This window comes from Cibotium barometz, chromosome 24, assembly GCF_041138505.1.
Source record: "Cibotium barometz isolate CiBa-2024 chromosome 24, ASM4113850v1, whole genome shotgun sequence".
NCBI lineage: Eukaryota > Viridiplantae > Streptophyta > Polypodiopsida > Cyatheales > Cibotiaceae > Cibotium > Cibotium barometz.
This window is the reverse complement of record NC_141069.1, coordinates 16,634,956-16,658,226: the sequence shown is the minus strand read 5'-3', so window position 1 is coordinate 16,658,226 and position 23,271 is coordinate 16,634,956. Positions and strand designations below refer to the sequence as shown.

General features: G+C 41.7%; 1 protein-coding gene across 1 annotated transcript; it reads left to right on the top strand.

Moving 5' to 3' along the window:
• The first annotated feature begins 1,608 nt into the window (after positions 1–1,608).
• Positions 1,609–2,573, top strand: LOC147624942 (major pollen allergen Bet v 1-D/H-like). The gene is made up of 2 exons (XM_086818183.1): positions 1,609–1,973; positions 2,050–2,573. The coding sequence occupies exons 1-2, from the start codon at positions 1,790–1,792 to the stop codon at positions 2,382–2,384; spliced, it is 519 nt and encodes a 172-aa protein (XP_086674309.1). The 5' UTR covers positions 1,609–1,789; the 3' UTR covers positions 2,385–2,573.
• Positions 2,574–23,271: the final 20,698 nt, after the last annotated feature.

Genomic DNA, 23,271 nt, shown 5'->3' with positions numbered 1-23,271 from the left:
AAAAGCTTAATGGATACGAACATACTTTTCATTATCCATTAAGCTTTTCACAAGTTACTCATGCATTCAAAGGTGTCTTGAAGTACATGAATAGATTGGTCTAGAGAGCTTATCCATGAAAAATACAAGTTGACACCTGCCATACCCATGTGGCATATCAATAAGCATCCACATCCTTTCTTGCTTATCCAAACACTTCATTTGCCTTTTTGACTTCTTTTACACTCTTCTTCAAATGTTTCATTTTCACCAAATAGTATAACTTTTGTTTCAAATGAACCTTACAATAAACACATCTGAACAAATAGTATAACTTTTGTTTCAAATGTTTCATTTTCACCAAATAGTATAACTTTTGTTTCAAATGAACCTTACAATAAACACATCTGAACAAAGGACTATGCTCCCTTTCAAATGAACCTTACAATAAACACATCTGAACAAAGGACTATGCTCCCTTTGAAATAATAATGTATTGTCACCACACATTTCTACATCTCTGATGCAGCACTATGGTCATGCTATGATTCAAATCTTAAAGGAGAGAATTTATCAACACATACTTAATGAACTTGTGTAAATTTCCCTTTCCTCCTTTTATAAGGTTAGAAAGAGATAAAAAATATAATGCTTCAAACATGATTAAAGATGTTGCCAAGATTCATTGTTGGATAAATTGCATATCCAAGTTCATGAAGACATTGTAAATGGGAAGACTCGTGTTACTTCATTACAAAGTGTCAAATGTTTCAATTGAAATAAGGATTTACAACATGCTCAAGAGCTTGAAGAGGACTCATGAGTCATGTTAGGTAAAAATATTGCCACTTGCATATGGATAAGACAAGAATTAAAAACAAATGTAGGAAATACCATATAGGCCTTTCCTAACTTTAAGTTAAGCATTAAAAGAAAAACAATGAAAGCTGCAAGATACTAAAAATATATAGGTACAAGGACATAAAGATATGGGAAATCTCTAAAGCTTGGCCTCCCTACAATTACGTTTATTGGGTCATCGGCGTCAATCACAATATGTTTCATTTAAACAATAGGAGAATTCTTTTGGTTGTATTTATTTTTGCCTACTTGAGGAAAAACCAGCACTAAGGCCTACCCCATGGTAAGAAAAAAAAACAGGCATCATCTATATGAGATATACTATGGTTGGATGGATGCCCTATTGAGAGAAGATATAGTGGCACCAAGCAAGTATACAAATTTATTTGGAACATGATACTTCCATACAAGGAGGGATATTCTTTGATTGCTTGCATGGAATCTACAGGACCCGCCAGATTAACTACATGGGCATTGGGCAGTTGAGCAAATTCTATGTGCGAAGAGTATAGGGTTTGGTTTCCAAATTCTATGTGCCACACTGCCAAGTGCCAAGGGGGAATCACTTTGATTCAAGGGATTTGACACCGGGTGAATTTTGGATGGATAAGCCTTAACTTCGAAGCATGACGTCTTTATTTTTTATTTTTAAAGAAAAAAATAAAGAGAAGGCGTACCAAGGTGTCTTTCTTTCAGTGGGAGGTGGGAGCCAATGGAAGGAAAATCTCGCATGCGGGAAAAAGATCGACAGGTGTGGGAAAAGAGGTGTGAACAATGGACTTGGGAAATCTTGCAGTTTAAAAAGGAGGGTGTGGTAGCTCGTATCTCGTATCTTTGTGTCTGTGTGTATCCCTCTGTCTGTCTGTCTCTCTCTCTCTCGCTCTCTCTCTCTCTCGTGTGTGTTATAAACAGTTCCAGCCTTGAAATTATCTCCGCGAGATCAGCAGTCATGGCCATCGAGGTGTTCAGCGATAAGGTGGAGTGCAAGGTGTCGGCCAAGAGGATGTGGCGCGGGTGCTTCGAGGACTCCCAGAACTGCCTGCCCAAGGCTCTGCCGCACGTAATCTCGAGCGTGGAGTACGAGGGCGGCGGCTTCCACCCGGGCTGCAAGAGAACCATCCACTTCCACAAGAGTAAGCAAGCTGCTCTCTCTAATTAAGTGATTAATGGATGTGCATTAGTTATAATGTTATTGCTGCGCAATCACAGGCCACGCTGAGAAGATCTGCAAGGAGAAGCACCCGGAGCACCTGGTGCTGTACATCAAGGAGAAGCTGGAGGTGGTGGAGCACGAGGCGCTGAAGCTGAAGGTGGAGGTGGTGGAAGGGGGCTTCTTGGGAGTCCTGGTGAAGCACTACAAGTACACAGTACACTTGAAGGAAGGGCCCCACCCAAACACATGCGTGATACATTTCACCTTCGAATACGAAGCCCTGTCCGAGAAGCACCAGCCCCACGTTCCCGCAGCGCTTAAGGAGGTGGTGCCCCTCAGCTACACCGGCGTGGAAACCTACCTGCTCACCCACAACGACTACGCCGAGTGAACTGGCCAAACCAGTCGGTCAGCGTGCCGTCCCCGCGTATAAATATAAATAACAATAAAGATCCACTCCATGTGGACTACACGATGAGCTTTTTTTTTTCTTTTTTTTTTATCGCCAGGTTTTTCTATACATTGTAGCTCTAAATCCGCGTGTATTAATGCTCTAATATATATAATGGTTTTCTGTAAATCCAAATTCGAACTTTTTGAATATAACCAGGTTAACATATCTTAGTTTTCGGGAAGTCTATATATATATATATATATATATAATATTAGCAAAGGCAATCTGCTGTATCTAAAAGAAATCTAAGTGAACTTTCCTTTGTTAATATTATATACATACTTACTTCCCCAATTAAAAAAACATATCTTTCTTTTCGTTTGCGCTGAATCGCAATACGCGATCACACACCCGCGTGAAGTTTGTTTAAGGAGAGTCTTCATTCATAGTGTTTATTAAATTTAACCATAGTCATAATAAATTATGACTTGTTTTTCCGTAAAACCATGTCTTTTTTTCATGGCTATAATGAATACAAAAACGGTTATGTATATTTTACACTACCATAAAACTAATGATCACATTAGAGAGTTGAAAATAATGTGTTAGTCATGTTAATATAAAAAGGGATGTTGGCATCTACTATGCATGCCTCAGTAGGTCATGCTATAGTCAAATCTTTAGATTTGTAGTCAAAACTCCAATTTTAAATCACAATTGCAAACTAATCTTCATTTAATTTAGCCATGTGATTCATGTATATGAGGTATCTTTACCCTTGTGGGTCTTGATTCCTACACCCAATATAACAAACAATGTTAATAAAGGATGCTAAGAGTTGTAAGATTTAGCAAGAGGCCTAAATGTTTCTTGTTTAAGATTTAGCAAAAGGCCTAAATGTTCCTTGTTGAAACTTGGTGTTTTTATGACGTTAGACATTATAAAGTATGCATTGCACATGTTTTGTATGCATTGATAACATACGACCATTAGCAAGTGTCATTGTATGCTCACTCTTTTATGACGTCAAGATTTGGAGGGTAGATTACATTGGGTGGCATAATGAACATAATAAGACTTAGAGATGATGATATCTTATGCCTCTATCATTTGTAAGCATAACTCACATAATAATAAGACTTCGAGATGATAGCTTATACTAAGCATAACTCACAACAAGACTACATGGCATGGTTTCTCACTAAAGCATAACCCATTAAACTACATGGTTTCTCACTAAAGCAGTCACTCAGTCTTTAGAAAATTTCAATTCTCCATCTCTTAAAGTAATCATACAATGTTAAACTTCTATAGATCTTACAAAAAGAATCATGATTTAATGATTATTTCTATGTACTTGCCTAATTATAGGGAATCTCTTAGCCTTCCAATATTTTCTATAATCACACCAAACTTCTAACTCCACCTATATCTATAGCCATCCAGTTTCTTTTGACTCTTTAAAATTACACTCTAGACACTTTAAGCTTCTACTCATATTTATTGATGATTGTGCGCTCTTGTCGCACGTGTCGGAGCTGGGGACTTGCTAGGCACCGTATGCGAGCCACAAATGGTTGCAAGCACACAACCAGAAACTAGCAAGCTGAAACAGGGAACAAAGGTGTGTCACTTACCGCTCAGACCGCCGTCGTGAAGGATTCTCGCGTCACAGTGAAGGAGGAGCCACCGCCGTCGCTCTACCGCCTCGTCGCCATGCAATGCTCGATCGCTATCCTCTCTCTCTTTATGCACGTGATAATTTTTACACACAATGGCGACCTCCCTAAGGCGGTAAAACTAGCATCAATCCTGGTGCCATGTTTAACACAAGGCATTCTCCAGGAATCTATTAGCCAACCTTAGGCAAGGCTACCCCCTACCAACCCAGGGCATCAGTTTGGAGTAGAATACTCCTCGCCTACCAAGTGTCAATAGGGCGATAGGCCGACATTAAAGCACATAATAGACTTACATTGCCATTTTTTATAGGCTTTTTTTATTTATCTCTTTGGATTTTCGCTCCAGAACTATAATGTGTTCTTACATCCTTTCGACACAAAGGGGTAAAAGCTATGTCTCAGAGGTCAACACACACGGCCAGGTTGTTCAAACATTAAGATGGTTTTCACCCTAGACCTAAGACAACCATATTCCAAGGTTAACTAAAGACTTTATGCATTCCCAAGAATTTCTAAAATAAGGTTAAACTCATTAATGATTTACACTAACACGTTAGGCAACTTCAAAAACTAAGTATTGCTTGACAAATTCCATGTGGTCATGCATTATAGTGCATACAATTAATTGAACAGTAAAAATTAAAGAGAGTGGGCATGGAAGAATTACACCTGTATTTTAGAGATCTCATTGATTCGATGAGAAATGCCCGCAATTTGATGTAGATATTTATGTATGAAAAATGCCCGTAATTTGATGAGCAATGCCCGCAATTTGATGTAGATATTTATGTATGAAAAATGCCCGTAATATAAAAAATGATCACAATTTGATGTAGATATTTATGTATGAACATTGCGGTAGTCTCAGGACTTGAAAGCAAACCCACCTCAAACTTTTCAACCTGTACAATTAACTAACAAGCACTATACCTCGAGAAGCACATAAGTGGGAAAAAATAAGCACTCGTTTAAGGACACAAAACTAGAAATAACTTGAAAACACTAACCTACCTACCAGTCACCACACTAATACTGAGGATCAAGGTAAGAGGATGTTGTAGAGTTCTGCCTTTAGCCCTAAGGCTAAGCCTCTATCCGCTTCATCCAAATAAATAAAATCAGCTTCGGTAGTGCCATGAGTTTCATCCGTCCATTCATCGTCAGATATATCTTCTTCGTTTTTCCATCCACATAAACTCATCAAGAATGTAACTATGCGAGGATAGTCATCTTGTGGAAAAGGAAAGTCTTGGGCTATCGGGGATATGTCCTCTACGGAGTAGGGGTCAGTTGTGGTCAATAGGCGAATTAGCCATTCTAATTCCTCAACATTTCCCTCTCTGGCTAGTACATCTATATGATCCAATTCGGTTTTAATTACAGGAGGATAGCACATGTGAAATATCTGAGAAAGGTACATATGATACCTCTCACCAAAGGTGGGACTAGATGAAGTGTGTGATGCTCGTGCATCTGCCATATTTGCAAACACAGATATAGCATCAGTAGGTTTATGAAGATAGGTCAATCTAGTTCCTAATTGTGTGCGAATATTTCTCCTCTTAATGTGCTCTTGCTCTTTTTACTATTTTTTATTTTTCTTTTCTTTTCTTTTTTGTGTATGAAGCTATATATATGCATTCCCTCGAATTTGGGAGTTACATGGTCAGGGGAGAAGGTTAGGGAGGAAGCAAGAGAATGTTGAACGTGAGTACATGCTCCCCCCTTCCTTGGGTAGATCATATCTTTTGCAATGATGTTGTAGCCCCTTGGAACCAATTTGTCCAGTGGGTTATAGGTGGTGATGTGGGCAGATAGCTTTTTATGACACTTGTGGCCACATCAAATTGCAGAGATGGTAGTGTACGCTTCCATGAACGAATGGAGGAAATGGTTTCCGACGATACTTTTACAAGGGGAGATGTAGACTCATTGGTTTCTTGGTGGGTATTGACAAGGGTAGGTGTAGAGTATGCAAAAAGTTCTATATCAACGTGTGCCTGGCATGAGGAGCTAGAAGCTTCATGTGGCTCCCCCCTTCCTGAGCTAGGTGGTATCGACCAATATCGTTTGGGAATCCAAACTAGCTCTGGAAGAAGTGGTGTGGAGCACTCCGTTACCTTTCCCTTACCATGGTCTTGAATTGTCGTTGGGGTAGCAACATTTGGTTTACAAGGTTTTACAGGCGATGTAGAGGGATTCAGCTTATGTTCAGGGACCCAAATCTAGTTATTCCCTTCGTAGTACCGTTGGGCTACTAATAATGTTTTAGGAATCCAACGTGATGTTACGTTGCCTTTTCTCGGGCGGGTAGCTGCTTTCCTACTACGAGGCTTCTTGTCTGAACGAGATTGAGCAGTGGAGGTAGCCGTTAACGAAGCTTTTGGGACCCATTTGTATGTACTCTTTGGTAAAGTAAGCGGAGCCTTGGAGACCACATTGCCTGTTTCCACTCTTGGCGTTGAAGCGTTAGAGGGGTGGCCACCAATCAAGGATGGTGTGGCCACTTGACTTTGTGATTTTTCGTTATCTAGCATTTTGTCCAGAGTTGATCACTTAGGTGTGGGACCCTAAGCGGTCAGACTGAGAGCTAGTTCTTGCGCTGTAACTCGCCTGGTTGCCCAATCAATATTGCACTTGGTGGCTAACATCCATTTGCACCCTAAGTTTACAGTCCCCTCCATGGTACCAGCAGGCATAACCAAAAAGCTTTGAATTACAGTCCCCTTCTCATAGGCAACAGGAGTGTGCAGAATTCCTGAGACAGTGGTTTTCTTCTTATTGATACCCTTAACTTGGATAGCACTCTTGGACAAAGGTGGTTTTCCAAGTTGACACCACACTCCATATGATAGCAAATTGTGTTGAGCTCTTGTATCCAATAATGCATTATATAGCACCTCCCCGTAAGGACTCTGTAGGCTGTGTAGCTCAATTGGGTATCATAGAGGCAGGTCAGATTCCACTGAATCCTCCTCTGCCTCCTCGAAAAATACTTGCGTAATCCCCAAGTTGGCTTCTCGTTGGCACTTAGCATGCTGCTGACGTTCTTTGGCTTCAACCCTCACTTGTATCTTCTTATGCTCAGCTTGTTCTTTAGCTGCCTTCTTCTAATGGATTGCATGTAACTCCTCTTAGCTTAGGGGGTCATAGTATCTTTTGAATTTACTCCCATTGAGGAATCCAATGGTTTCAACTCAGTCGAGAGTCTCCACTCGGATGGTACCTTGTGGGGTAATTTCACATACTTTATATGGTCCCTTACCAGCATATTTGAGCTTCTTCTTTTTGTTACGCACTCCATACATCAAGACTTTATCCCCAACTTTGATGTCCTTGTCTTTCAGGTGGCGATCAAACCATTTCTTTCTTCTATCTTTCTCCACAAGGGTATTGTATACTGCCAATTGTCTTTCTTCGTTTAGCCGCTCAAGGATATACAAACGCTCTACTAAGGGATTACCATCCCAACCCTCTTGAGTAGCAACACGAAGACTAGGAATGACAAATTCCCATGACATGACTGCTTCTTGGCCATATACCATCTTGAATGGTGTGAAATTAATAGCCACTTTGTACACAGTACGATAGGCCCATAAAGCTGACGTAAGCATTTCTTTCTTCTATCTTTCTCCACAAGGGCATTGTATACCGCCAATTGTCTTTCTTCGTTTAGCCGCTCAAGGATATACAAACGCTCTACTAAGGGATTACCATCCCAACCCTCTTGAGTAGCAACAAAGACTAGGAATGACAAATTCCCATGACATGACTGCTTCTTGGCCATATACCATCTTGAATGGTGTGAAATTAATAGCCACTTTGTACGCAGTACGATAGGCCCATAAAGCTGACGTAAGCTTTAGATCCCAATCCCTGTGATGAGCCTCAACAGTCTTTGTCAGAATAGAGATTAAGGTCTTGTTGGTACTCTCGGCTTGGCCATTCGCTTGTGGATAATAAGGAGTAGATTTATAATGGAATATCATGAAATTTGTTGTGAGCTCCTTAATCACTTCATTTATAAAATGCGTACCATTGTCGCTCACAAGTTCAAAAGTATAGATACTCATCCTCTCGGGCACACGTCATCCTTTCCTCTTTTATAAAGAGTCCTGGCCATCATGCAATAGGGTTCGCATTCCTTGATCAGCTTTCAAGCTAGATCTTTACGAAGCTCCTTGGGGTGGAAAGCCATTAACCAAAAAGTTAACAATCATTTCACTCCATTCAGGCATTGTCTCCACCATGAACAAGGAAGTGTCGGGTAAGTCATCATCAACTCCCATAGGAGCTTCACCATTAGGTATGCAAGACAAATGATCAGCCATGACATGTTTTTTGCTAGGTCTCACAACAAGAGTGAAATCAAACTCAAGAAGAATCAATAACCATCATGTGATTCTTCCTGTGGAGCATGGTTTGTTTACCAGATACAACAATGCTTGATGATCCACATAGAAAACAAACTTGGTGGCAAGAAGGTAATAACAAAATTTCTTTACTGCATATATCATTGCCAACCCTTCTCGCTCTGTAGTGGTGTAGTTCATTTCAGCATCGTTCAATTGGGCGACTGGCAAAGCTAATGGGATAGTCTAGTTTATGTTCTCTAGGTTGAGTTAGTACATACCCAATAGCAAAGTTTGATGCATCAATATGCACATGGAAGATTAAATCCTAGTTAGGCATTCGCAAGATTGGAGCACTCGCCAAGGCCTTCTTTAATAGCTCATATGCACAGTCACAATCTTCGGTCCAAATGAACTCGATGAGAAGCTTGTACAATGGTCGAGCTATCTCAGCGAAGAGTAAAATAAACCTTCGATAATAACCAGCATGGCCCATAAAGCGTTGAACTCCCTTATAGTTGGTGGGTGGGGGCAATTCCAAGATGACCTTGATTTTACTTTCGTCGGTGGAAATTCTATTTTTGGACACTATATGCCCTAGAATAACTCCGTGTTTAACCCAGAATTGGCATTTGAAAGGATTCAATGAGATGCGATATAATCTACACCTTTCAAATATTTTTCGTAAACACATCAAGTGCTCGTCTCCCAAGAGGAATGAACACAAAGATCATCTAAGAAAGCTTCACAAAAGTCCCTTAGATATTCCTTAAAGGCTGTGTTTATCAATCATCGTTGGAATGTTGTCGGTGCATTGGTTAAGCCGCAGGCCATGACGCGAAAGGCAAACACTCCAAACTCCATTATAAAAGTTGTTTTAGCTTGGTCCTCTACTGTAATTGTGATTTGATTATAACCAGAGTACCCGTCTAAAAAGCTATAAGCCTCCTTGCCTGCAACTCTTTCAAGCACATGTTCAGAATACGGCAAAGGGTAATGATCTCTTCTGGTGGTGGCTGCATTAACCTTTTTGAGATCAACGCACACTCTGAGTTTCCCATTCTTCTTTGGTACAATGACTATCGGAGAAACCCATTCTGAGTGCTCAATAGAGTATATGAATCCACATTTTATAAGCTTTTCAATTTTCTCTTGTACAATCTTTGCATACTTAGGATTCATTGGGTAGGGACGTTGCTGGACTGGTTTAGCAATGCTAATCATTGGAATTGTGTGTTGCACCATAGAGGGTGGAACACCCTTCATATCATGATATGTCCAAGCAAATATGTCCTTGAATTCTTTAAGAAGCCTCTTAAGTGTAGCTTCTTCCGTCTTGGTGAGGTCTTGAGCAATAGAAATTGGCTTAGACTCCTCACCTGGATCTGCTAGTTCTATCTCCTTAACTACCGCCGGGCCATCGTAGACACCGCTACTCCCATTGGTAGGCGTTCGTTGGGCTTTTGTGTAGACGACTTTACGTTCCCCCATGGTAAACGATTTGAAATGCTCAAGTCTGGGATGTAAGTCTACCGGTTCTTATTGTGCCATGTTTTTTTTCTTTTAATTCCGCCTCCTTTTGTTGAGCTAACTCTCAGTTTTGAAATGCTCGGGTCCGGGATGTAAGTCTACTGGTTCTTGTTGTGCCATGTTTTTTTTCTTTTAATTCCGCCTCCTTTTGTTGAGCTAACTCTCAGTTTTGACGCCTTCTCACAGTACGACTTAGTTTCGGCTTCTCTTTGATTTCTAATTGGGCGATGTCATGAGGTTGCGGAATACACCACATGACACTTTGGAGGTATTGTCCCCGATTATCTGCTAACTTTCGATGAGCGTCATATGCTCCTACATAACTAAGCCATTCTGCAGTGGATCTCTCTTTGTTTATTCTAGTTTGTACATTAGCTCGATAGCGTTGTCGCTTATGTCTCATCTTCTTCTTACCTAGTTTTTGATTTTTGTTTATATCAGATTCAGACTCACTTGATCGATCTTCACTTGTGTCCCCCTCACTCTCAGATGAACTGCAAGAGGTTATTGTCCTAGGCCTTGAGCATGTGGCTTCCACACTTGGGTGAATATTCGATTCATACTCCCTATCAGGCTCAGAGTCAGTTTCTTCTTGAGATTCAGACTCGGAGTCGCATTGGTCAGAGTCTTCACTACTTTCAGTGTCAAGGGAGTTTGCCACTTTCTAGCCATCAGGAGTCAAGTGCATAACACCTATCATGTTTACTGGCACTAATGGTGGCATATCTTGCCCCTCAGGCGTTACCCAACTTGTGCCTCTATTTCCCCTTGTGTTTATGGTTGCCGCTAGGTGTACCCAATCCACGTTATCTGACTCAGTCATGCCCGGTAGGACATCCATATAAGGAGAATCTTTCCCATCATCAGTCTCTTTTTTGCATGTATAGCAATACTTTAATGGGACTGAGTGAATAGTGGTATCCGATCGATTATCAATGATAACCTTACTTCCTAAAGAATGCACACGACCATTCTCAAGATCAACTCGAATGACAGAGTCTTGGAATTGTAGGTAGACATGGTTTTTCGACTAGTCATGCACCATTTGTGCTTCCCTCTCATGAAGGGGCGTCCTAAGATCATTTGATATGACATAGGATGCTTAGAGAAATCCATTACAATGAAGGTATGTCTTACCTTGTATCCCATAACCTTGATCTTAAGGCCCCTTAGCATTCCAATAGATTTAGCTATAGTTTCGTTTGCCATCTTAACCACTATGTTTGTGATTTCTAGGTGAGGTCTTCCCATAGATTCCCAACAGATTTTAGTCATAATGCTCACTCCAGCACCACCATCAAGGATTCCCTTTAGAGTTAATCCCTTGGTAGTAATGGGAAGGGTTGCTTGGGGAGGGTTGCATTAGATTCGTCACCTTCAAAGTACTGTCCCAGCTTGTTAACAGGTATTTCAACAACCGAGTCTTCATCTAGGTTGGGCTGTAGATCCAAATGTTCCTCCTCATCTTGAAGCGTGTCGGGTCTATCCATATTTGTAAATTGTGGTAACCCCGCCTTCAGTTCTCCATTGAGAAATGCCCGAAGATCTAAGAATAGCTCAGGATCTCCGTATAACTTGGATATGATCGTGGTTCTGATTTCAAAGGACATGAAATCCATTAGTTTGGACACATTCAACGGTACTTTTCAAGATATCAGCCCCTGACTAGGGGCAGGTGAAGATGGAATCACTTCCTCTTCGATGGGGTCGGGCATTCCCTCACTAAACATTCTTTCAAGCAAGAAGGGTGTCTGCCCACTTCCTGATGTCCTATCCTCACTTTCTTCTCGAATGATACTAGGTATAGCTAATGGTTTATGGCTCCTGTGAGGCTGAACTTGTGTAGGAAACATTGTGTCTCAAATCTTGATTTTTCTAGGGTTTGGCTCTTGAATCTTGATTTTTCTAGGGTTTGGATCTAGTTCTCTTTGTGTTTCTTCAACCAAACCCCTTAAGTGTTGCACTTATTCAATCTCCTCTATTGGGTTGGGTAAGTTCCAATCTTTTCTTGAGGGTTTTTGGCCCACGTGGCTTGTCTTTGGGAGTTTCAGTCAGTCTGGGTAGCCGAGGGGGCATTAGCTGACTTGGTTGTGGGGCCGGAGGAGTTTCCTTTTGTTTCCCCTGATTTATGTATTCGCTTGATTTTCCTTCGTTGAGCTCCCGAGTGGGTTCCTCCCTTAAAGTAGTGGCTTTGGTCCCCATGGTTTCTATTGAATCAGAATCATCTTCGGGATCATTCATATACACGGGGTCGTCTCCTATCCCTATATTAGTCTTTGAACTAGGTTTGGAGCTTGTGGCATTAAGCGATCTCTTCCGTCACATTTTCTTTTTCTTTGCTCGAGTAATTGATGCAGTATCCCTCTCTTCAAGAATGTAGTTTTGATTTTGAAGCATTGACCGTGTGACTACATTCGCGGGTACAACAGGTGTGGTTCCTAGTGCCTCATTGGTGACCTCAACCAAATTCAATGGCATAATCTTGGGTGCACTCAGATTATGTGGACATTGAGCAATCAAATGATCTATGCCACAATGATTACATGTAAGTACCAGCATTCCCGACATGCTCCCTTGATTTGGTTGCATTTGAGTAGCAATCTTCTGTAGCCTATTAGGGCACTCCACTACACGATGCAGTCCACCACAATCGTAGCATTGAAGAGGTAGTCTCCTCGCCAAAGTATTAAGGTTTTGCCCTCTTGTGGCGAGAGCAGCCGCTTGATATATAGGCTTGACTTGCCTGAAATGATCCTCCATGTAGTACTGGGGAGTCATTTCAAACGTATCAATCCCATATGTAACAGTGGGGTCTATATCCTCTTCATAATCCCCACACGCACTATGTGACTCACAACCCATCTGGTTTATAGGGGTAATCCTTGGATGTGGAGGTTGTGGTCCTAGCACTGGCGGTGGTAACAGCACAGACTGGGCTAAATTTGGGTTCCTTGGAACTATGTGTTGTGACGGTTGCTCTGTCGACAGGTGGTGCAACCATTAGTGCGGGTACTTAAGGTGTGTTTGACCAGGCTGGTGGTGCCTGATTTGCTAACATACACTTAAGTACTAGACAATCCTTAGATTGATGGCCATACTTACCACATGTATTGCAAGTCCCATTGAATTTAACTCTGAATGTGGAACATTCACTCGTGCTATGTGGTCCTGAGCAAACCGAACACCATTGTTGCTCTCGTCTTGGGTACATATGGCTATTTGAGAAGCTCGATTACCCCTAAAGTATTCTTGGAGAGCCTTAGTTAGGTCACCTCTACAGACATTTTGGATATCTTGGGCTCCTTAGCAATAGGTTTTACAGTCATTGGCTCGTGCCCAGATACTTGCGAACTAACAGACTTTGTCTCCGAAGACACCTTTTTACCTCCAATCATCAAGTTGTCTTCTGGATTGCATTAGCAGTGACTACTTCCCACGTCGTAAGACCTCTAATGAATGACTAGGCCGTTGTATATGTCCTCGTGGCGCAATCCTCGAATGAATCTATCAAGAAGTTGGTTGTTATTGAAGCGCTTATCGGGAGTACAACGAGAATTTAGATGCTTTAGTCGACTAATAAAGTCTCTCACTGACTCTCCTTCCTTGCGTTCAGCTTTTTGGAGTTGAGATGCTACTCCCCAAAGCACATCCTCATGTACGTATTCTTTCAAGAACAATCTCTTGAGAGTGGGATAGTGAGTACGCTCTTCAACCCTTAAAGTTCGATACCAATCTCTAGCTTTTCCACTCAAGGCTAAGCCTAAGGCTTTACACTTATGTAGCTCATTGTGCTCTTCCAAGGAATCACACAAGTGCTCAAAAACTTCAATGTGCTTCCTAACATCTTCGTTTACCAACTGAAGTTCTGAGTGAGCTTGGCAACTTGTACCACCTTGCTTCTAAGCTCTCTCAGGCATGCCACGCATGTTTTCCACAATAGATCGTCCGATCGTTTGAGCAAATGCTGCTAGATCTCCTAGGTGAGCAGGCATAGTTGGTGGAGGCACTTCTAGGATGGCCTGGTTGACAGGAGTTGGCATTGGTCTTGATATGTATGGAGCTAATGTAGGATATGATATGTGACTAAGCATAGCTCCTCTTGGATAAGGATTCTGATAAGGCATTCATGGAGCATACGCCATTGGCATAACAGGAGGCATAGGAGCTACATGAGCATGAGTAGCGATAGGTACATATGGTCGATATGCATTGGTACGCATTGTTGTAGAGGTACTGTACCACTAGGTAGTGATGTTGTACTAACTACAGTGGTAATGGGTGCACTTTTCGTCATGCCCATCATTGGAGTAGGCATTGTGGATTCCCTAATGGAAAGTTGAGCCAAAGTTGGAGAGCTAAAGTTACTGCTCGTGGGCTCAACTTGCATTGAGACTCTAGGCAAAACAACATACGAAGGATCTATGGGACTCACCGAGGGAGTCTCCAATTGTGACAAGGTTGGTTGTTTGGCCTTGCCCGTATCCAAAAATCTCATAGGGCCAGTGGAAACTAGGTTCACTCCCCTATTCTGCCTCTTGAATTGGATAATTCTATGGATAAATTCACATATCATTTGTTGTTGTTCATCTAGATTGGTGGCACTAGTCGTATGATTTCTAACCAATCTACATGGTATGTGTAACCCGTGTATAGGTCAGTCAGAGTCTCCGTGTATAGGTCATATTCCCAATTTTCATTGAGAAATATCCCATCTAAACTTGGCATGCCAAATAGGGCCTTCATTAAATGAAGTAGGTAGAATATCCACGTGGACACTCTTTGGGAGGGCAGGGTCTACATGAGATGTGAATGGCGAATCTACTTACCCTCCTCCTTCGTTTACTTCACTTGTCATAGGTTCAGAGCGCGTAGCTCTGCTAAAAGTCTTTATTAGACAACTAAACATGCTAGATCCGGGTTATGGGGCTCAAACTGGCATGTTTTGTCTTGCTTCCTCAGAGTTCTTGGTAGGGTGCCCTTCCGTGACTTTAGAGTCAGAGGACGAGTCACTAGCCGCTATTCGTGGATCTTGGGTTGCACTTCCTTAGAAGGCCAAGATGCTAACGTGGAGGGATGGTGTGAGCCTGCGTAAACTGAAACGCTTTCTAGTTGCTTAGACTCTAGCACCCGACCAGAGCGTAGATACATGTGACGTGGATACCCTACGAGTGTTGTAACTATCCTTGAAGCCCACACAAGTGGTTTCTCAGGTGTTTCGCACCCCATTTTTACTTATTTTTGTCTTGTTTTCAACCCATTTTTATCCCCTTACTTATGGTCAAAATTGGACTAAGGCGTGTGATAGCTCAAGACGAGCGTATCGTTCAAGGGGTCCTAGCGTGCTTTACAGCACAATGTTTGCCTATTCGGAGCTCCCGTGGTCCTCAGAACACTCTATTTGCCTATGGGGGAAAGGTGAAGGCTTTATCCCACATGCCCACTCCACTCCTTAGGGGGTAGACTACATATAGAGCTTCATTGTCCTTAATCTTTCACTTGAAAGAAAGCTATGGAGGCTCACTCTCCTATATATATATATATCAAACGACCAAGGCCAGGTTCGGGGTCAATTGGGGGTTTTTTCTTTTCAATTTTTTTTTCAAATAAAAAATTTATTTCCACCACGCAGGTTTCCTTTTTTTCTTTTTTATTTTTTTGAATTTTTTTTTTGCAAAGACATTTTAGGGTTGGCCGTAACGCCTTGCTGCTGTTCTGAGAACGCAGAACAACTAAGAGAAAACTGAGAGAACAGCCCTCCGTGTTCACACACACATGCACACACAGCACAGAACTGAGAAATGGCCAGGTAAAATAGAAATGAAAAAACAAATGGAAATCAACAGCATACACACAATCATGCCTCTCTTTGCCTTTCCTACAGTATAAATTTGACTTCAAACAACAGCCCGAGCTGCATCTGGAGCTTGGTGCAGGGCATTTTCCCGATAGCGGTGCCAAAAATGTGCGCTCTTGCTACACGTGTTGGAGCTAGGGACTTGCCAGGCACCGTATGCGAGCCATGAATGGCTGCAAGCACACAACCAGAAACTAGCAAGCTCAAACAGGGAACAAAGGTGTGCCACTCATCGCTTAGACCGCCGTCATGAAGGATTCTCGCGCGCAGTGAAGAAGGAGCCACCGCCGCCGCTCTACCACACCTCGCCACCACGCAATGCTCGATCGCTATCCTCTCTCTCTCTCTCTCTCTCCCTCTAGGGAATGAATGGATGGACAATTCTTGCTCTACTTCCTCAAACATTCTTGCCATGAGTTCACTATGAGTCCCTCCCTCATACCCTTCAAGAATTGGAGTAGGCACATCCAATTTCCTTTCCTTTATCACCTTCTTTCTTGGATACATTGTATCCCTATCCCTGTTAGAACTTAATTTAGCTTCATGATTCCAATGGTGCTCCTCAATCAGTGCCCTAGCTTCTTCAAGCTTCCTTATCTCTTCTTCACATTTGGATAAGCAAGGGAAATGCAAGAGCATCTAGAGTCAGACACACAAGATCAAGAGAGTGTAGAGAGGATAAATGCACAAAAAGTGAGTGCACTTTTTTACACCAAGAGAGTGTAGAGAGGATAAAAGCACATACCAAAATGCAATTCAATCAAATGTTCTTACCTAAGTGAGGTGCAAATTTCAAAATGGTATTCCATTATCCATAATGTTTCATCCTTTTTATAATAAAAGTAAGTGCACTTTTTCACACCACACAAAAATCATGTCCATTTATTAGTTTTGTGTATAATGTATGCTATAAACTAAGCTTATAAGATCTAATATCATCTTTGGGAACACCTGAAATGATAAATATCTTATTGACCAACATTGACTTGATTAACATCATTTGTGGTTGATGTTTAATACTTTGAACAATTGTGTCATGAATAAACTTGTTCATTACAACTCAGTGAGAATGTTGAGGGTGGTGACTTATTATATTAGCATTTACCTTGTTACCTTTTAGCACTACCTTGTTACCTTTTAGCACTACCTTGTTCTGCCCCTTGTTACCTTTTAGCACTACCTTGTTCTGCCCCTTGATCTACCTATAGTATGAGTTGTAAGGTATCCCCTTGACTCGGTTAACATCACTTCCTTTGTGGTTTTCATGTTTAATCCTTTGAATGATTGTGACATGAATAAACTTGTTAATAACACTCGATGATAATGTGAAGAGTGCTAGCTTTTTTTTGCATTTATGTTGCTACTCTTTTGGCACACTATGTTGTTATGCCCCTTGATCTATCTCTCTTGTTACTCTTTTGGCACACTGCCTTGTTGTGCCCCTTTATCTACCTATAGTAGTATGACTTGTAAGATATCCCCTTGACTCGGTTAACATCACTTCCTTTGTAATGTTCAATCCTTTGAACAATTGTGTCATTAATAAACTTGTTCATTATTACAACTCGATGATAATGTTAAGAGTGTTGACTTTGTTTTGCATTTATCTTGTTACTACTTTGGCACACTACCTTGTTGTGCCCCTTGATCTGTCTATCTTATTACTCTTTTGGCACACTACCTTGTTGTGCCCCTTGTTATGCCTTGTAAGATATCCACACTTGTTGTTTGATATTTGAACCTATCCTTTATCTTTCCATTAGCCCTCTAGGAACTTAGACTCATCTATTTCTTAAAATATTGGTTTTTGTGATTTCATGTAAGCTTGTTGAAAAATTATCTTCGTACATTATCATATGCTGAGAGTATACATTTTATATAATAACTAGTTATTATATAATAATAACTAGAATTCTTGGGCATGTGTCTATTTTAAAAAAATATAGTTTTTGTGATTTTATGTAAGCTTGTTGAAAAATTACCTTGGTACATGATCATATGCCAGGGTACATGTTTCAAATCTATCCCATGAGAAAGAGCATATGTACTAATTCATAGATAGAGTATGTGTATTGATCTATAAGAAGAGTGCACATACCCATCCTTGAAGCATATGTATACCAATCTATCAAAGGAGTGTGCATACCCATCCATGACAAGAGTATGCATATCAATCTATTAAAGTAGTATGTATACCAATCTATTAAAGGAGTATCCATACCAATTTGATAAAGGAGTATGCATACCAATCTATTAAAGGAGTATGTATTCCAATCCATGAAAAAGCATACATGCGTTTGGAGCTATGAGAAGAGTATATGCAATAGTCTATAATAAGAAGAGAAGCCATACCAATCTATAATAAGAAGAGAAGCCATACCAATCGATAATAAGAAGAGAAGCCATACCAATCGATAATAAGAAGAGAAGCCATACCAATCGATAATAAGAAGATCAGCCATATACCAATATATCAAAGGAAGGGTAGATTTGTCCCCCAACTGCACCATCTATGAGAAGAGTAGCCATACCAATCTATGAGAAGAGCATGTGTAGCCTCTATCGCGAAGAGTATCCATACAAATCTATCAAAGGAAGGGCACGTTTGTCCCATGAGAAGAGTACGCATATAGGTCCATGAAAAAAACATAGGTGTATATCGATATATGAGAAGAGCATGCACATATAAGTTATCTCAGTAAGCAAAGGATGTAATACATGCAAGAAGGCAAACATTTTAAATGTGGTAGTAAAGACCACACGTCACGTGAATGTACAAACAAAGACAAGAAAGTAGGTGAACCCAAAGTGCATGTGAGCATGGTGCTCGATGTGTGGGGCATACAGATCATGCATGCAAGGCTAACAATGTACACAAGGCATGTGGACAACTCAAAGATCAACCGGCCTTATTGATGTTTAATGATTTCTCTATAGACAACTTCATCTCCACTCAAATGTCTACCGCCTTTGGGATTGAAGTGGGAGACATGGAACGTTACCTTTGTTGAGAAGGATGTGAAGGTCACTACTCCTCTCATTGGAAAGTTGTGAATTCGCGTCCTCTCATTGGAAAGTTGTGAATTCACATCCAAGTCTATGTCTACATGATAACTTTCTTATTGCACCTCTTTTTGGATCTGATGTTGTTAAGCTTACCCTAATGTGTCATGGGAAGTTGCCAATCCACTAAGCTTGAGCTAGGCTCAAGAGCTCTATCATAGCCACTCATCACCGCCCTCCTCTCGCACTCGTTGTCACACCAAGGTGGTTTCTCTAATCCAACGCATGGTGCAATCTCTCTCGTGAAGATCGTGTGGGATCTCCACAGAAGATGATTGCAATGTTAGCCTAATCACTCGAGCAAAGAGGGAGAGAAGAAGCAAGAGGAAAGCATGAGAGAACAAACGATTAGCACTAATCACTCCCAAACCCTAACCCTGAGCACACCACACATGCTAGATTAGAGTTGCAAGAGAGAGGGAGAGAGAACACTCCACTTCTATTGCACAAATAGAAGAATGAGTTACAAACAAGAGAAATTGGCTTTTATAGTTCCAAGCCTTTTCCCACTAGGCTCAAGAGTAAGTGACCCGAGGTGCCTAAAACATAGTTACAAGGCTTTTCTTTATGGTTTGGCCAACTGACTAAGATCCTCTTGTCTGTCCTTCAAAGTTCAATACTTGGGAGCGTCTTTAGGGTGTTTCGCTCATCAAATGATAGGATTTACAATATAGTGCTAGCTCCCATTACATGAGTGTGCAGACATAGTTGTCATAGGAATGTGTTAACCAATATGTGGTTAACATATTGAATGTGGTTAACCAATATTGAATGTGGTCAACCAATATGTGGTTAACATACTCCCCTTCCTAAACTCGATCACGTCCTCGATCGGTAAGAGGTTGTTAAGGCACCCGGGGAAGTGTTGCACTTGGTTGGTTCTCTTGTCTCTCCAAAAATGAGAGGGGGTGCGGGAGTTAGTAAGATGGAAAGAAGTACTGGCAATTAAGTATACAGCTAGTCTGATGGTTCTCTTGTCTCTCTGAAAATGAGAGGGGGTGGGGGAGTTAGTAATATGAAAAGAAGTTAGTGAAGTACTGGCAATTAAGTATACAACTAGTCTGATGGGCTCTTATGAATTCGCTTTCTTATATGTGCCCTGTAGTACTCTTTATTTTGTTTTTGGTGTTGTTTTTCTTTTTTGTCGCCTTTGCGGTGGCTAGACATCCTCTTTAGAGGAGTCGAAATACTTGAGTGAGTGACTAGCAGGGAATACTTAATGACCAGTATCCAAGTGGGAGGTGGTATTATTAAGGGGGGTTCGTAAAACAATGGTGTTAGTAAGCAAGTGGCAAGGGGGGAATTCCGGAGGGACAAGGAGGTAACATGCATGGTAACTGCTTGCACTCTGAGATGCTATATATCGATGGCAATGTACATGAAGCTCTAGCATCTTTGTCAAGACATCGTAATGGGTATCTTGGCTCCCGTGGATGTTGAGTCATCAGAGTGTGGTGTTCTCTCTTTTTCTTTTTCTAGGTTGGCTTCTTCTGTCATTGTAGCTCGTGGAACTAGGGATCTTGTGTTGATAGTAGTGGTAGTCGATGGCAAGGATCCAAAGATGTTGAGCCAAGAAGAAGTTAAGGGTAGGATGGATTAGGCATGAAACACAGTTATTCAAGTGAAGTGGGGGTGATTAAGAAGATCCAGGCAATGGGTCATACCATTGACCCCATGCTTGCACCCACCATGGTCCCCCCATCTAGAGATGTAACTGGATGGCTGCCGATTATGAAGCTTTGTACAGTGTGTACGCATAAGACAAGGTCCAGTGAGAATTGCAAGTGTTGTGCATGGGCGAGGGCAAAAGGTGTGCCCGTGGTCCTAATCACCTATATATATATATATATATATATATATATATATATATATATATATATATATATATATATATATATATATATATATATATAGGTGATTAGGACCAAGGGGTAGTGCTGCTTATCCAACCACTCAAAGATACACTCAAAGGTAAGCTCACAAATCTTGCCAAATGGGCCACTCCGTACAAAACCCTCTCTAGGGGTGCTGACTAATAAACACATGTAATATATATATATATTACATGTGTTTATTAGTCAGCACCCCTAGAGAGGGTTTTGTACGGAGTGGCCCATTTGGCAAGATTTGTGAGCTTACCTTTGAGTGTATCTTTGAGTGGTTGGATAAGCAGCACTACCCCTTGGTTTGGTGACAAAGTCGAGGGTGGGGTGGAGCATCGGGTACGAGGCTCCGTGGGTTGAAAGAGCTGGGCGAATTGAGCTTGTGAGTGCCTAGGGGTTGTGTATGGGTAAGTCTGTAGGATTGATTTGCTCAAGAGGGGACTTGCTTACACGTTGGTTGCTAAACCATCTACGTCGAGTGGACATGTACTGGCTTGGTTGGTGTGGTTTGGGTGAATTGTTGAGGGTTTTTCCGTGGGAGCCAAAGGATGGAGTTGCCATCATTGAAACCTTGGGTGTCAAAGAGACGCTTGGGCACCCATCGTTGTTGAGTGATGAAGGTCCATGGTTGGGGAGGCTTCTTGGTTTTTGGTTGACGAGGCTTTGAGCTAGGTGTAGGTTGTCGACGCTAAGGATAGGCTTTTGATGGTGGCCTGGGGAACCACAGGTGTGTGTTGCCTTCATGGAAGCCTTGAGCTTTAAGCACATTGGTAGTCACCCAGCATTATTGGTTACGTTGTGCTTGGGGTTGCCTAACTTTCGGCCATGGGACCTTTTGTCATAGCTTCCTAAGGAGTTGTTGTGGTGGATGAGCACAAGTGGTGTTCTTGGGTAGCCAAAGGCAAGTGTTACCTTCATAGTAGCCTAGTGCTCGTAACATGTGGTCGGGGACTAGCCAACATTGAAGCTTTGGCTTAGGGTTGGATTTTGTTGGCTTAGTTGCGCTTAGGTTTCAGAGATGGTCATTTGGGAAACCATAGCTCTTTGTAGTAGCCATCATAGAACCCCTGAGTTGCAAGAAGATTCTTGGGCACACACCATGGTAAAGGTATGAGGTTGGGGTGCTTGTCATGTGGGTGGTCAAGGATGTAGAGTTGAGGGGGATTGTCGATGTGACAAAGCTTGATTGTCAATGTTGGATGGTGTCGACAATGGCCTTTCAACAACCGGCTTTGGTGAGGCATGGGGTGTGGGAATCGGGGAGACTGTCAGTGATGAGGATGGGGCGTGAGGGGGAAGGGCAGTTGAGGGTGAGGATATGTGGATGATTTCCTCTTAGTAGGGACACAAGAGAGCAGTGGCCTTTTTGCCGTTGATTTCCACGGTGGCCGTTTCTTCTTCACAATGTCAATTGATTTGGCAGTGAGTGGCATAAATCCACTCTTTTCCAATGATAATCCGGCCTTGGAGTGTTTCTGCATGAAATCTACACTCCAACTAGTTATTTCCTATATAAATTTTAGGAATGAAATACCCAACACTCATTAGATGCATTTCATGTGATATTTGAATGTAAGTGTTTTTTTGTATTAGTGTGGGCTTTCCAAGAGTTTTCCACGCCTCCAAGAATATGAGATTGGTGTGGACCATAGGATATATGTGGTCTTGTCACCATTGTAGACCATTCTCAGTCAGGAATCCAATCCATATTCTTGGTGGGTTTATTTCTTGTGGAAGTTCAGGGGCGGTGGAAGACTTACCAGTTATTGTTGGGGGTGAGAGAGTACCTTTGCGGAAGCAGTTGGTGGGGGGGCAAAGGATCAGATTTGATGCACTTCTCGTTTCCCAAAGTATCATTGTTACCTTGCCATGGGGAAGCTTGAGGGTAGCTGTGTTGCTAGCTAAGTTGATTGTACTTGTAGCATTCTAGACCCAACTTCCTCCAAGGATGACTTCTTCTTTGGTCTCACCTGTGGGAACCACATAATGGGTTAGAGACAATATGCACAGTTTGTATAAAAGACCCAAGGCTTTGTACACGTTTTCCACTAGGCAGTTGAATTTTGGCATGGGCAGTTGAATTTTGGCATGGGCAGTTTTAAGAGAGTTTGCCTAGGGAGACCCAGGTTTCCCATGGTAAAAGATTGTGGCTAGCTGTGAGAGGAGGCAGCAAGGAATATTTTCTTTGCATATTTCTACCAAAGGGGAAATCTAGCCATACCCGAAGGGTGGTCATTTCATGTTGGGGAGCTACGCTTACACTCAGGGTGTTAAGTGTGATGGGGCTCAAATTCATCTGAGGAATTAGAGTTAGCTCCCTCCTCCACAGAGCCTGTAGTTTTTGTTCCATCCAATCCTGAGTATCATTCCATAAATTTGGATTTCCTTTTAACAAGGTACCAATGGGCATTTGGATTTGGGAGGAAAGGAAGGCTGAAAGGCCGGAAAGGTTGCGATGATGAGAAGCTTCCTGCAGGTGCGGGGCCGTTATCATAAGGTGGACCAGCAATGGTATATGGA

Bases quoted from the DNA above. Each gene is read 5' to 3' on its own strand.
- LOC147624942 (XM_086818183.1), top strand. From the start codon at position 1,790: ATGGCCATCGAGGTGTTCAGCGATAAGGTGGAGTGCAAGGTGTCGGCC. The intron at 1,974-2,049 runs GTAAGCAAGCTG...GCGCAATCACAG, and splicing joins AACCATCCACTTCCACAAGA to GCCACGCTGAGAAGATCTGC.